Raw genomic sequence first — 14,340 nt, 5'->3', positions numbered from 1 at the left:
GACTAACGGTAGTTCGGAATAGGAAGCCTAATCCGAACTAGCTAGTCCGTGCTGCGTGTAGCCGTGGGCACGGAGTCCGAACTAGCGGGGATTTAAAAATGGCGGCGCCTGGCAAGATGCAAATGAAGCCCGGGAAATTCAAATCCTGGGCTTCATTTGCAACTTCGGTTGCCTACATTAACCACCCGAGTTCGAACTAGGGTGGTAGTGTAGACATACCCTCAGCGTGTAGGGGTGGTGTCTTTGCTAGAGGAGAAGCTGGAGTCAGTCGTTGTCGGAGAAGGTGAATCTGGCTGCTTTGTTGTTTGTGGTGTCTCTGTAGTTGGGCTTTGAGGAGAAACCTCTGTAGATAATGACAGAGCCAACCCACTTTCCAAATCCACCCAGCCTCCCTTGTTTGGCACAATCCGATTGTTCATGCTTTGTCAGAACCTTCACACTTAGTTTCATACCGAAGAAATGTTTTCCACTTCCATTGTCTCAAATAACCGGTATGTAGCTGCAGACAATGAGGCCTTCCCGTGCATGTAGCTCTCTTTTAAAAACTCTCTGGGGTATATTAATTTCCTGGCTTTTGTGTCCAGCCATCTGTAGCAGTTGGTAGGTGGTTTGTTCCTGCTCCTGAACAGTGAGCGCTTTTTTCTTGACTCCAATTCTGGGCAGGCCGTGCATGGATGTGTGGCTGATGGTACCAAATAACAAATTGCCATCTTGTTAGTAGGGATGTGAAAGTGTAAAAATGTACACACTTACACACAGGCTCCAAGTATATGCACATAGCTGGCTTAATACCAGCTCCCTATATACACTTGGTCTTGGGCAGCCAACTGCTTCCCTGCTTGTAACTGTTGAAATTTGCAGTGATTACACATTCACTTAATTAAACGCAGCCCTACTCATCAGGTGTGTGTTAAATGGGGCAGGTGTTTGTAGGCTCCACTATCAGCTGGGCCAGCATCACTCACTCAATTCATTTCATGGTCCAGTGCAGTGGTTACCAAACTTTTTCAGCCCAAGAATTTACCTGCTACCCAAGATCTACCCTAAAACAGTGTTGTAGAATAAACCATCTATTTTTAATTTGTTATATACACCTAAAATCAAGTATTTGTAATTACACAATTTGTCCTCTACTCACTAAGTCTCAGTGTGACACCTGTGACTGCACTTTATCTACCAGTGCTCCAAAAGAGGAAAATGGGGAGCTGCCCGCCAGCACGCATCCTGGCCTGCTAACAGCAGGTGCCCCAGCAGGGACAGCCTCATTGTACCCCAGTTCTGTAACAATATGGTTTTTCTATAGCCATATTTATTGGAAGGCCTGTAGTCATATTGGTAGGCCTAAACTATAGCCTTCCTCTGCAGCCAGACTGAAGAGCAGAAGCCATTAGCTGTCAAGCCTGGAGTCATATACTGTACTCACAATCCATCTACATTTCATTAAAATAGTGTCACACTAGGCTGTGAGAAGGGGAATCCTGTCCTAATGGCCCCCACTGTCACAAGATTAGAAACAGATATCAAGATGGGTAAAGAAAACGTAATTAACAGCATTTCATCTGGCAAGAAACTGCTTATCAATAGTTGTGGTTTTGAAATCCTCATTCTGTGATTATTGTCCTCACTTTCCTATTGTTTGTCTGTGTGATCTCGGTCTGGTTTGTAACTGTTTCTGTCTGCTGTATAATTTTGCTATGTGTAAATCAACAAAGGTGGTGGGGTATGATTCGTTAGGTAATTCTGTTACAGTATGTTATGAATGATTAGTAAAATTATGCTAAAATAATTGGTTAAGGTATAGCTAAGCAGGACTCAGCTTTCACTATATAAACTGGGGTCCAAGAAGGAGTCCAGCCAGAAGAGCAAAACGGAAAGAAAAAGAAAGAAAGAAAGAAAGAAAGAAAGAAAGAAAGAAAGAAAGAAAGAAAGAAAGAAAGAAAGAAAGAAAGAAAGAGGTCCTGGAAGAACTCACCTCCAAGCCACAGCCTAAGAACAGAGCTGACAGTATGCTTCTGCATGACCATGACGTGCAGCAGCTAAGATCCAGAGAGACTTACCTTGCCTGGTCAACAGGCGAAGTCTGCCTGCCTGTATCAGGATTGATGAGCATGACACTGTGTGCTTAGCATGTGTATTCTGCTTGCTTGGGAATCATATATCTAGTAGCCCAATGTCTGGGACTCTGTAACGCTGAAACGCTGACTGTTCCCTCTGGGTGGCGCTGTTGCTTCCCATCGTGGCACTGTGCTGACTTCTGTGCTGCTCAGCTGGGCTGCCACACAGGATCAAGCGGGGCAAGCAACCGATTGGGGTCCGCGTTCCCCATGCAGCACAGGGGTATGTGCCCCTAACGAGTGGAAGGGATAGAGAAATTTGTGTGGGTAACAGTTCCAGCTGAAACAAAGGGGGCAGCTATTCGATGCCACATGGCCCAGCTAGTTGGCCGTGGCATTCTGCCTGTCGAGGCTGCCCCAACAGGGTGAACCTCGCTGTGCCCTGGCTCCAGCCAGAAGAAAGGGGGGCAGCTGGCCCCGTGTTCCTTCTAAGATTTTCCATCCATGAAAAATCTGACCCCCGCAGGTCAGAGGGAACCCAGAAATTATTAGTTGGAGACACAGTGATCAACTGGCCAGTCCCGATTGATGGGTGGGAGACCATTGCTCTAGTGATACATCCCAGCTCAGTTATTTAAACAAAGCCACACTCGGCTCTGTCTTCATTTAATCATAGGAGAGAAGATGAAGGTATAAAAACACTGAGAATTTTTGGAAATAAAATCCTTCCATCCAGAAACCAGGTAAAATCACCAAGTGACAAAAAAATCACTTACCTGTCACAGCCATTGCATGCACAAGCAATTAAAATTGAGGAAAGGGACATGTCTGAACATCATGGACATTACACTGCCCATATAGGATGTGTCTATACTGCACTCTTACCTCGAAATAAGCTATGCAATTCGAGTTACCCAAATTACATAGCTTATTTCAAGTATATTTCGAAATAGCTGATTTTGGAATGACAGTGCCAAATTTTGAAATAAACCGTTATTCCAAAATGTCCCTTAATCTTTGTGGAACGAGGTTTACAAGGACATTGGAATAGCACACCCGTTATTTCAAAAGATACTTCAAAATAAGGGGCATGCTGTCAAGACACGTAATAGCTATTTCAGGATACTAGAACTATCCCGAAATTGCGCCACAGTGAAGATGTTCCCATAGTAAATGAAGGAGTCTTGTCAAGCACATTCCATCCCCACTTAACAACCCTAACTCTGGGCCTAAATAAAAATTCTTTGTGCACCAATAATCTCAGCATAGGAACCCCCAAGCCCTTAGGATAGAAAACCAGCCCCGGCACTGTGCTGCAATAAGGGGCAAGAGTTGCAAGTTACCCCCAGCAGCACTTTCATGTTAAGTGAGTTTTTAACAAAGAGCGAGCTGCACTGCCAGGCCTCAGTGTCTTGATCTACATTTCGGTTACTCGGGGCAGGTTTCTGTTTTATCTGTTGGAAGTGGCAAAACACTTCTTCATGATGAAACTGAAACTGGGGTCTCTGCTGCTGTTGGCTGCACCCTTCCCCCGTCCCCATCTCCAAAATATTTGGGATACCTGGCTACAATAAAGGGGGGATGGGTATGGAGACTGGCAGCTGCCACCTCTCCTCCTGTTCTATCTACCCTGCGCCTCCCATCTCTAGTCCTCTCTCGTCCCTTCTACTTGTGCATCAGGGTTGGGTTGCTTCTGACCAGTTCTGCCCCCCTGGGGAAATGCCCACATCCTTTCTCTGCGCAGCCAGTGACTGGTGAGAGGCTGAGCCCGGGGACCTCAGTAGCGGGAGCGATCAGCCATTGTCCCAAGGGGGCACTGTGGGGCTTGGCAGGGAGCAGTTGGTGCTGAGCAAAAGGTGCTGTGGGGCGCAGTGGAGGGGCTCAGTGGGTGGAATGCAGCAGGTAGCAGTGCCCTCTCTCTGACCCTTTGCAGCTATCGGCCAGGCCCCTGAGCGGGGGGAGCTGTGGGTTTTGGGTCACAGCAAATCTGCCTGCCTAGACACCCCGTCAGCCTTATGCTACCCCGAGGCAGCTCCGGCCTTGCCCGACCCCGCCAGCCCTGACACTTGCACCAGCAGCTCAGAGATTTACCTGGGGAGATGATGACTGACACAGTGTGCCTGAGATTAAGTCCAGGCCTCGTTATCCCGCACTGGTAAGTGCCGGCATCGGCCAGTGTCAGGTTCTCCATGGTCACAGTGAACACGCGCCGGGTGCGATTGTCTTGGATGGAGACTCTGTCCCGCTTCACCTCGGCCTCTGACCATGTGGTCTCAACTATGTGACCGTTGGAACAGCGCCAAGTTTCTAGCGTAGTTGCTTCCCGGCACCAGAACTTCGAATAATCCTCATCGCCCTTCTCATACCGGCACCGCACAGTCACTGACCCGCCCGGGCGTCCGCACACTGACCAGGGGCCCGTCACTGCCCAGCAGCCTGCAAGAGACAGAGACAGTGAGACATGGGCACCCTTCTGGCTGCCAGCAGCAATGCCATGCCCCAGTGCCCAGAGAGGGGGTGCAAATATGGGTGATGGTTCAGTGTCTGGAAGGACAGGCAGGGGTTCAGTGTCTGCTGCATGTGGATCTGTTGAAAAACCTGACTTCTTATTCCTGTGCAATGAGTACGAGAGCTAGTGACACTCTCCCCTGGACCCGGCTGGGTGCAGATGAAGGGACCAGGTGGCTGAAATGCGAAGAGTACGGGCTGCTCTGCTTTCAGTAGGTTAATAAATCAGTGCAAAAGAGGGGCCTTAAAATGAGTCTTGATTCCCATTGGTACTCTTTGTCCCACTGTGGCGGTGCAGAGAGCCTGAAAGGGGACGCCAGAGTGAATTAAATATTTTTGACTAGTATGTTTTCCAGTAGGAATGTTTCCTGCAGCAAACATTCTGTTTCAACAAAGAGTTTGGATTCTTTAATTGGGGATATTGACACGACTAGTTTAATTTCAAACAGACTTTTCAAAAGAAAAAATTTGTTTTCCTTTTGACTTAAAATGTCAGTTTGGTTTGATTTTCCAGTTCAGGCTCATAGTTTGGTTCTTCTCTCCTCTCTTGTCCAGAGTGCAACATGCTAGGAAAGCTCATTGATATAACCCAAATTAGTTTGGCACTTCGTAAAACACAGTATGGAAGGTTTTAGTTAGGCTGAGTTTACTCGTTTGATCTCACATACTATCTGTAAATGCTGATCTAGACAAGGAATCAGAAAAGAGCGACAGCTCCATCCTGAAAGGTTTACTCCTATGCTTCAGGTTAAGCACAGGAGCCCTCATGCTGGTTTCACTGGGACTCAGGCTTAGAGTAAATCGGTGGGATTAAGAATGTTCTGAAAATGAAGGATGGGTAAATGTTTCTAACTTTAGGCTCTAAATTGGTATTTGGTTCATTTTTGCTACAATTTTTGTTTGATTATTTTATTTTAAAATGCTGCCTTTGGATATTGCTTAAAACATACCAAATAGACAAAACTCAAGCTAAAAAACACTTGTATCAAGTACTTGATGGTGTCCCTGATAGCAAGGTTTCAGTAGGGTTTAAAGTAAAACTGTCCCCTCCTATTTTTACATGTTCATCGCCAGAGCTGTTCCAATAGTTTGTTGTGAATAGTATTCGTTACATATACTAATAATTTTTCATCAAAGAATTGTAATAAATATTGTTTTCCATTATTTGACCATCTGTGCTGAAATTCCCTCTTTCAGTTTACATTTTCCTTACTTAGACTTTACAGATCTCTTTCTCTGTAAATAAATGTGTCTGCTGACATGGATTCTGTGCTGAAAGCTTCTCTATCCGGCACACTTTGAAAGTTCCATCTCCCATGAGAGTTACTTAGATCTAGATCTCAGGCAAGAGCATACCTGAGACTTTCAAACTCTGTTGGTGAAGCTGGTGACTTCAGCAAAATCAATACTTGTGCAATCTACAAAAAGCCCATGTCATTCTCACCTGGGAAAATAATCCAGAATAAACCAGGGAAAAGCTTCATGGTCTGGATTCCATCAGCATGTGAATCTTTTCTCCAGAAATTCTGCTTTCTTCAAGAGATCAGTCAGGGTCCCTCTTTCTTAATTGTGGGAGTTGAAAATGAAACCCCAACACTCACTGACCAGTTCTATGACCTGACGTTTCTAAATCTCTCAGCTGACCACTTCCCTTTTGTAAAGCCAAGCATTCACTGCAGAAAGAAGTTGTTGCTCAGTCGACATTCTCTGATGATTGGTGTTTCCTTCTTTTTAAAAAGGAGAGGCGGGGTTAAAGGAAATGTTGCCATCACAAAGGATGAAAGAAAAGCTGGACCACACTTCCCATCATGTGTTTACTGGCTGCCATGCTAAGACTTTGTCTAGACTGACGTTTAGCTGCTGGCACAGCTACAGAGATTAGAGCTGAATTGGTGCAAACTCTGTATTGCCAATGTCAAGCATTCAAAAGTCATGTGGGGATCTTTGCTTTCATCTTCTGGTTTAGGATCTTTAGGGGGCATTTGGTGAGTTTTCAAAATTTTATCCACAGCATAAGGACTAGCACCGTGCATTTCTTTTAAAGCAAAACATCGATTCTCTAGAAATCACATGATACCTGGAGCTGGGGCTTAAAGACAAGCACCAAATAACATGATAGTTGTGATACAATTACAAGAGTTGGCATCATACCCACTCCTAGTGTAGATCTGGAGCAGCAGTGCAAATTGTGCTCACACTAGGGCTATGTCTACACTGGCGGCTTCTTGTGCAAGTAATATGCAAATGAGGCTAAGCGTGGAATATAGCCGAGCCTCATTTGCATACCTAATGAGACACCATTTTTTTTCAGAAGAGGCTCTTGCGCAAGAAGGAACCTATTACTTTTCAGGAAGAACGGCATTGCGCAAGAGGGTTTTTTCTTGCGCAAGAGCCTCTTCTGAAAAAAATGGTGGCTCATTCGGTATGCAAATGAGGCTCGGCAATATTCCACGCTTGGCCTCATTTGCATATTTCTCGTGCAAGAAGCCATGAGTGTAGACATAGTCCAAGTGTTCTGCTCCGTCCACGCTCACTTAAGTTTGTTCCCTGGGGTCTCTTCTCTGGACCTTTTGTATGAATTTAAGCACATTCAGCAGCATAGCCCTGCTCCCCAGAGTAAAGTCTTTGTCTCTTCAAAGCTGGGCTTTCTCTCCTAGCCCTGCTCCCTTAGGGACCCTCCTGCCTCTTGGCTCATTCTAGGGCCTGACGACTGTACCTGTCCTAAGCCTCTTTGCCTGCTGACAACACATTGACTCCACTCCCCTGAGTCTTAGCTTAGGCCACGTCTCCTCCAACAGCTGCTGCCTGGCCTTAGGACTGTTTGCACCTCCCCTGCCATCCCCACTTGGTGGCTGGGCTGCTGGTCACACCATTGGTAACTCTGCTCCTCCTCTGCAATCCCCACCCGCCTCCCCTAGTCCCACCGGGCCGCTGTCGTGGTCTTGGGCTGCTCTCCTCTTCTCAGTCCTGCCCCAAGCCCCATGATGACTCCTCCCTAGCCCATTCAGAGCAGATCCTCCTGGATCCTCCTCACCCCACCTCTACCAGCTGCCACCCCTCAGGTCCTGCTGCATGGTACTGACTCTGCAACCACTTCCCCCGCTCTCTCTTTGTGTTCCTCATCTCCAAAATCCTCCGGCTGTCTCCTCCTGTTCCTGGTTAATACCAATCACCTGTACCCTCTGTGGTGCTACCTCTTGTGGCGGGACCCATCCCCCAAGCTTGTTCTCCAGGTCATGACAGGGACTCAGCGCTGTAGCACCATCTACACTGGTGCTTTACAGCACTGAAACTTGCTGCACTCAGGCTGCGTGCGTGTGTGTGTGACTGTGTGTGGGTATGTCTACACTACCCTCCTAGTTCGAACTAGCGGGGTAATGTAGGCATACCGCACTTGCAAATGAAGCCCGGGATTTGAATTTCCCGGGCTTCATTTGCATAAGCGGGGAGCTGCCATTTTTAAAACCCCGCTGGTTCGAACTGAGGAGTAACGGTAGTTCGAACTAGGAAACCTAGTTCGAACTACCTAGTTCGTGCCCCGTGTAGCTGCGCTGCACGGGGTTCGAACCAGCGGGGTTTTAAAAATGGCGGCTCCCCGCTTATGCAAATGAAGCGCGGGAAATTCAAATCCCGGGCTTCATTTGCAAGTGCGGTATGCCTACATTACCCCGCTAGTTCGAACTAGTGGGGTAGTGTAGACATACCCTGTGTCTTTTCACATCCCTGAGTGGGAAAGTTACAGCACAACTTGCAATGTAGACAAGCACTTCAAGCAAACCACCACCACAAGCCTAGTACCCACAATATCTTCACCACAGGCCTAGTTGCTAAGCTCCATCCCTCATAGGCTGCAGGAGCCTAGCTGGGGCTCTCCAGCTGTGCCGGGGAAGCTGGCAGAGCTTGTAAACTGTGCAAGCCCAATTACTGCAGTGAACTTCCAGCAACACTCACAGCTCCCCACACCCTTCTGTCCTGGGAAAAGAATCCAAATCAAAACAGGGACTATCCCATGGTCCTTATTTCCTTTGCACACGACTACCTGGCAGAGGCAGTTTTATGGACCTGTGGTGCCCAGACCCCAGCAACATTCTTGGACTGGGGCTCTGCTCCAGCAAAATTTGGGGCTGGATCTCTCTCCCATCCCTGCCTGACATCCCCATGCACCTTCCCCAGTCCATTGCCACCTCCAGGCAATGCAAAATGACTCAGGGACTCCCACTACAACCATCTGCAGCAGAGCAGGTCTAGAGCAGCGTCCTGTCTTCTGCTCGCCTGTTGGCACATCCCTGCAGTTCCTGGGCTGGAGTGTGTCTCCATGGGCTGTCCCCCACCCAAGTGCTGCTGGGCCAATGGGAGTGTGTGGGTGGTGCCTAAGGGCACTCATATGTGGAGACCCCCACACCTCCCAGTCTAGGAGCCATTGCCGGATACTGACCCCTCATCCCTGTGCACCCCATCCCCATCCCAGAGCCTGCACCAGCACAGGAACACTGTCCCGGAGCCTGCACCCCAGAGCACCTCCTGCACCCAAGCTCCTTCTCACAGCCTTAGGCATTTGAGAGGTAGGGAGTTTGAGTGGGGGCAGGGGGCAGGAAGTAGTCCAGGAACCACCAAAATTTCTGAAACCTGCCACATCCGCTCTCTGCGAGGTTTCTGAGAGTCCTCTGGGACCCTCCTTTTAGACCAGTGGAAGGGGAAACCTGCAGACTGAGGGACCAGTTCTGTAATGGGAAGTCTCTAGCTCTCTCAGCTGCCCACTTCCCTTTGAAGAGGTGGGTGTTTCATTAGGGGAGGAAGTTACTTGACCTCCCTCATGGTGTTTACTGTTTGCATTAAGGGGAGAGTAATGTGGCTTATAGCAGAGGCTGGTGGGAAACCTTTAGCCCCTTAAATACACAGACTGGATGATGGTAGAGCCCTGAACAAGGTCACTAATTGCTACACAGCCTAAGACTGGGTCACCAAGTGCCTTTAGACACCTGCGGCTGCCCTGTGCCAGCTGCCTAGGCTAAGGGGCCTGGGTGCCAGTTGTAAAATTGCAGTATAGACATATGGGTGCAGTGAAAACATATTGGTGCAGACTCTTCCACCTTGCAGGATCCTAGGACCCTGGTTCCAGGCCAAGCCTGAATGCTACATTGCAGTTACAGGCCCTGTGAGTCCAAGTCGGCTGGCATGGACCAGCTGCAGGTTTTTAATTGCAGTGTATGAGTGTGTACTGCGGTTCTTAGCCTGCAGGTCGCTTGTGGTCCAATCTACACGCAGCCGGGGGTTGTACGACACCCTCAGGGCCACACAGGTAACTTATCTAGTGGGTGCATGCTGCCCACATCAGTCACAGAGAGCTGCATGTGCAGCCCACAGTGGTAAATTGGTTGAGAACCACTGATGGAAACATACCCACTGAGCCTTCGGCTGTCGGGGAGTCTCCACCCCTTATTATTGTGTATGGCAATCCTGATGTTGTCCCTGCACATGCATTTAAATCCTGTGTAGGGCCACAGCAACCATGAGACTGGCTTTAAAATCTCAAGAGTTATTGTTCATTGAAAAATGTGTGTTCAGGGTTTGGGGTTTTTAAAAATCTTCCTGTAACTGTCGCAGCGCCTCCTGCTGGTCTCTTTGGGCATCAGCTCTTCAGCTTCAGCGCGCCCTCTTCTGGCCAGTGTCTCACCTTTAGTTACCTGTTTCCTGAACTGGGTCAGGCCCCATGTCACTTCTTGGCCCCTGCACTCTGGGTCCTCCCCTCCCAGGGAACCCCAGCCCTCTATGCCCACCTTGCCTCAGGGACCCACAGCCAGTCAGCACCTAGTCCCTGGTTCAGGGGCAAACTAAAGTGTGAAATGGACGTTCATCATTGGCAAGGGGGTGTGGACCTGCTGCCTTCTGCTGCCCTGGCTTCCTCCCTACAGCGCTAGCAACTCAGGCCTTGTCTTGGGCCCTGCAGCTTGGGAATGGGCTCAGGCCAGAGCCCCCCAGCTCTGCCTGCCTTTCATAGGCAATTAGCCAAGGCACGTTTGGAGGAGGCAAGCCCCACCTCCAGCCCCGCCCCTTCTACTGAGGCCCCGCCTCTTCCCCGCCCCTAAAGGGAGGTGAGGCAGCACTCTGTGCACATGCTCCCCCTCCCAACCATGGGGAAAGGAAGGGAGCAGGCAGGCACATGCTTGCCCCAGCCTCCCCAGCCCTGGGGAGGGCAGAGAAAAGGGCATGTGGCATAGTCTCATCCCCGGAGGAAGGCCTGCCGCGTGGCACAACCCAGTGCAGCCCAGCCTCTCTAACGCAGAGGAGGAAAGAGAGTGCTCCACACAGCACGGCCTCTCCAGACATGGGGAGGGAGGAAGGCAGAGGGTGTGTGGCATGGCCCCAGCTTCCGCTGCCCCGGAGGAGATTGGAGGGCGCGCAGTCTGGACGCTCCCCCGTCAACATGAAAGCCCTTTGTCGACCTTCCCCTTAAGCCTTTGTTGACCTCCCCCTTATGCCTCGTGGGATGAGGTTTACTGGGGAGGTCGAGAAAGGGATTTCATGTCGACGGGAGCATCCAGACTGCCCGGAGCTGCCAACAAACAGCTGATCATCAGCTAGTTGGCAGAGCATGGCAGCCATTTAAATTTAAATGAAGCCGCGATTATTTAAATCTCAGCTTCATTTCCCTCTGCTGATCAGCCTCATCTATATGGCTCAATCGACGGAGCCATGTAGTTTATACCCGAGGATAGGGAGGAAAGAGGAGAGGGCACAAGGAGAAATATGAGAACTGTGGGGGAGGGGAGAAGAGGGAAAATCTCCAGACTGCACCATGCTCTTCCCCTCCCAACTTAGCCCCTTTCCTTTCCACAGTTGTGTGAAAGAGAGTCAGCGTGGAAGTGACTCTGAAACCAGCTGAGAGGTGAGATGACTCAAGCAAAGGAACAGGCATGAAGAGAAAACCATGAACTCCTTGGCTGTAAGGAGCAGAAATCACCCCAGGAAAGGGCAGCTGCGCCTCCCTCGTCACTGCTCCTTTCTCACGACAGCTTTTGCCTCTTTTCTTTAAAGTGCCTCCAAAGCCCATGGCCTCCCTCTGAGCCAGTCACACATTTCCTGCTGGATGTGGTAGATCCTTCAGCTTTTTTGAAACCCGAACATTTCATGTTCCCTGCCGGGATTCTTGGGGCCTTTGGCTCTCTTCTCCCCCTACCACTTCCACACACTTGACAAACTGGAGGGGAAATGGAGAAGAAAGAGAGCAAGGAGCTGCTGGGTGGCTGCTGAGATCTTCTCCCCTCAGTAGCCTCCAAGACAGGGGTGGCTTGTGGGCTGGACATGGTTTGCCATGGACTGCTGGAAGCTTTATTTATTTGAGCAGCTGCCAGTCCAGATGCTCACAGCCCTGCTTAGTCAATAGCAGCTGCGAGCAGCCCTACCTGAAGACGCTCAGGTAAATAAAGCATCTGATGACCTGCCAGCAGTGAACTGTGTCCGCCCCGTAGGCTTCTTATTGCACACCCCTGCTCCTAGAATTTAACCACTTGGTTCCCACAAGAACGCGGCTTGACTCCGAATGCATCACTGACAGTTCTTCAGTGGCATAAAATCAAAGCACAACTGATTTGATCAGGCTCAGGTGCAAAGGGAGGGTACAGATATAGGATAATACCACACATCCCCTGTGCGAAATCATGAATAAGCTGATATACACTCTGACACTAAATACTGCTGGTTAACAGATCACATCCCACACGATGATTTGTCCAATAATTTTTGTAGCCCGTCCCTGTCTAGATCACTAATTGTTTGCATGCTACAAGCTATCATATGTTGCTTATAATCCTACTGGCTCTTTTCCACTAGTTGCATCTTTTACATATTAATAAGGCTACAGTCAATTCATGCTTTGTACATTGGTTCAAGTCCTTGCTCAGGACAGACCAACATAGACTACAACTCAGGGTGTGCCTACACTGCACCCGGAACTTGAAATAAGATATACAATTTGTGTTATAAAAATTGTATATCTTATTTCGATTTTATTTCAAAATCACTTAATTTGAAATCTGGTGCATCTACACAGCACCAAATTTTGAGATAAAGTTCTATTGTGAGTCATCCCTTATCATGTGCAACAAAGTTTACTGGGATGGTGAAATAGCCCACCCGTTATTTTGAAAAATATTTCAAAATAACAGGCGGCTTGTGTAGGCGCAGGGTAGCTATTTTGGGCTACCTCCATTACCCTGAAATAGCCTTGTAGTGTAGATGTACCATCAGTGTGCGACAATTTTCATTCCAGTAATTTAAGGTAAACTATTTGTTATGTATTATGGAAACATAAAGAATTCTATCCAGGGCTCCAGATGTATTTACCATAAACTAAAAATACAACAAACTTGTACAAACACAAATAAACCCAGCCGCCTCCTCAAATCTAGGAAGGGTTTGGAAAGAATATTCTACAAACATTTGTTGGCCTGCTGTTCGGCCAGTTGGTGTCTGTGGGAACTGTGCCTTGTGCCAGAGAAGGTGTGGGGCAGGGGAAGCAAACGGGCAACTGGGAGCCAAGCTATGTGGAAATCTGTCTCTGCAGTTGGGCCTCTTTTTTTTCCTAAATGTCTTCACTTTAGGAGAAAATGTGACTCCATTTAGCGTCATCCCAACCTTGAAGCACAAATCCCAGCTCTTAGTCAACCCCACCGCCCCAGAAGCCTGCAAAATGACATGGCTTTGCAAGATTAATAGGCCTGGGACAGTTGGGATTAAGGAAGGGAGGGGATTCCACTGGAGAACACCTGGTGGCAATTCCATTGTGTGACCTGATAGCACCATGACCATGTAGATTCCAGCTATCTCGAGGGCAGCTTCTGTAGCCGCTGGTTCTGACCATGTTTGGGTCTGTGATTTAGTGGAGTTACATTTGCCTACACCAGGCATGGATTGGGCCCGAAGTTCTCCAACCGTTCCTTCCTTCCTTCCTAGGACTAGGGGTTTTTCTTATTTTTCGCAGAAGAGCTTTTGTTCCACTGGCAAAACTGTCGTTCCTGGGGACTTTGATCCATGAGTGATAGAAACCTAGAAACCCTGGTCTGGGAAACACAGACACAGACACCTCTAGCAGACTCCATCCTCTGAGAACATGGGGGAAATAGCTTCACTTGAGAGCAGAAGAAAACCAGGCCCTTTGCGTGGAATACTTTGCACAAAGCTGGAAATCCAATCTTCTTCTGCTACTTCCAACCCAGATGGAAGAGCTTGCAAAGAGGCAGTTAATGAGCTGAAAAAAACCCACAGAAGCCCCCATGACAGGATGAGAAACATGTGAGGCTGGTAGGTTTTTGTTCATATTCTGGTACTAAGAAATCCCTATCAGGGCTCTGGAGCGGCGAGGATAGCTCCCTATTTACAAGCTTCAGAGGGGTAGCCAAGTTAGGGTATGTCTACACTACCACCCTAGTTCGAACTAGGGTGGTTAATGTAGGCAACTGGAGTTGCAAATGAAGCCCGGGATTTGAATTCCCGGGCTTCATTTGCATGTTGCCGGGCGCCGCCATTTTTAAATGTCCGCTAGTTCGGACTCCGTACCCGCGGCTACACGCGGCACGAACTAGGTAGTTCAGATTAGGCTTCCTATTCCGAACTACCTAGTCCATGCTGCGTGTAGCTGCGGGCACGGAGTCCGAACTAGCGGACATTTAAAAATGGCAGCGCCCGGCAACATGCAAATGAAGCCCGGGAATTCAAATCCCGGGCTTCATTTGCAACTCCGGTTGCCTACATTAACCACCCTAATTCGAACTAGGGTGGT

General features: G+C 48.7%; 1 protein-coding gene across 6 annotated transcripts in view; it reads right to left on the bottom strand.

Annotated features, from left to right (window-relative positions):
- The window catches only part of LOC102456325 (CMRF35-like molecule 5), a 139,986-nt gene that overhangs the window by 113,755 nt on the left and 11,891 nt on the right, over window positions 1–14,340 (bottom strand). For 5 of the 6 annotated variants that reach the window (XM_075903735.1, XM_075903734.1, XM_075903733.1 and 2 more), the window contains exons 5-6: window positions 4,146–4,490; window positions 2,058–2,347 (exon numbers count right to left, since the gene is read on the bottom strand). In XM_075903735.1, coding sequence (XP_075759850.1) covers window positions 2,286–2,347; window positions 4,146–4,490 — 407 coding nt within the window. In that variant the 3' untranslated portion in view covers window positions 2,058–2,285. Of the gene's footprint in view, window positions 1–175; window positions 683–2,057; window positions 2,348–4,145; window positions 4,491–14,340 lie in introns of those variants that run through there. The other variant, XM_075903738.1, reaches the window with a different exon arrangement.

Source organism: Pelodiscus sinensis, chromosome 20, assembly GCF_049634645.1.
Source record: "Pelodiscus sinensis isolate JC-2024 chromosome 20, ASM4963464v1, whole genome shotgun sequence".
In the NCBI taxonomy this organism is placed as follows: Eukaryota; Metazoa; Chordata; order Testudines; family Trionychidae; genus Pelodiscus; species Pelodiscus sinensis.
This window is presented reverse-complemented; position numbering and strand designations above follow the sequence as displayed.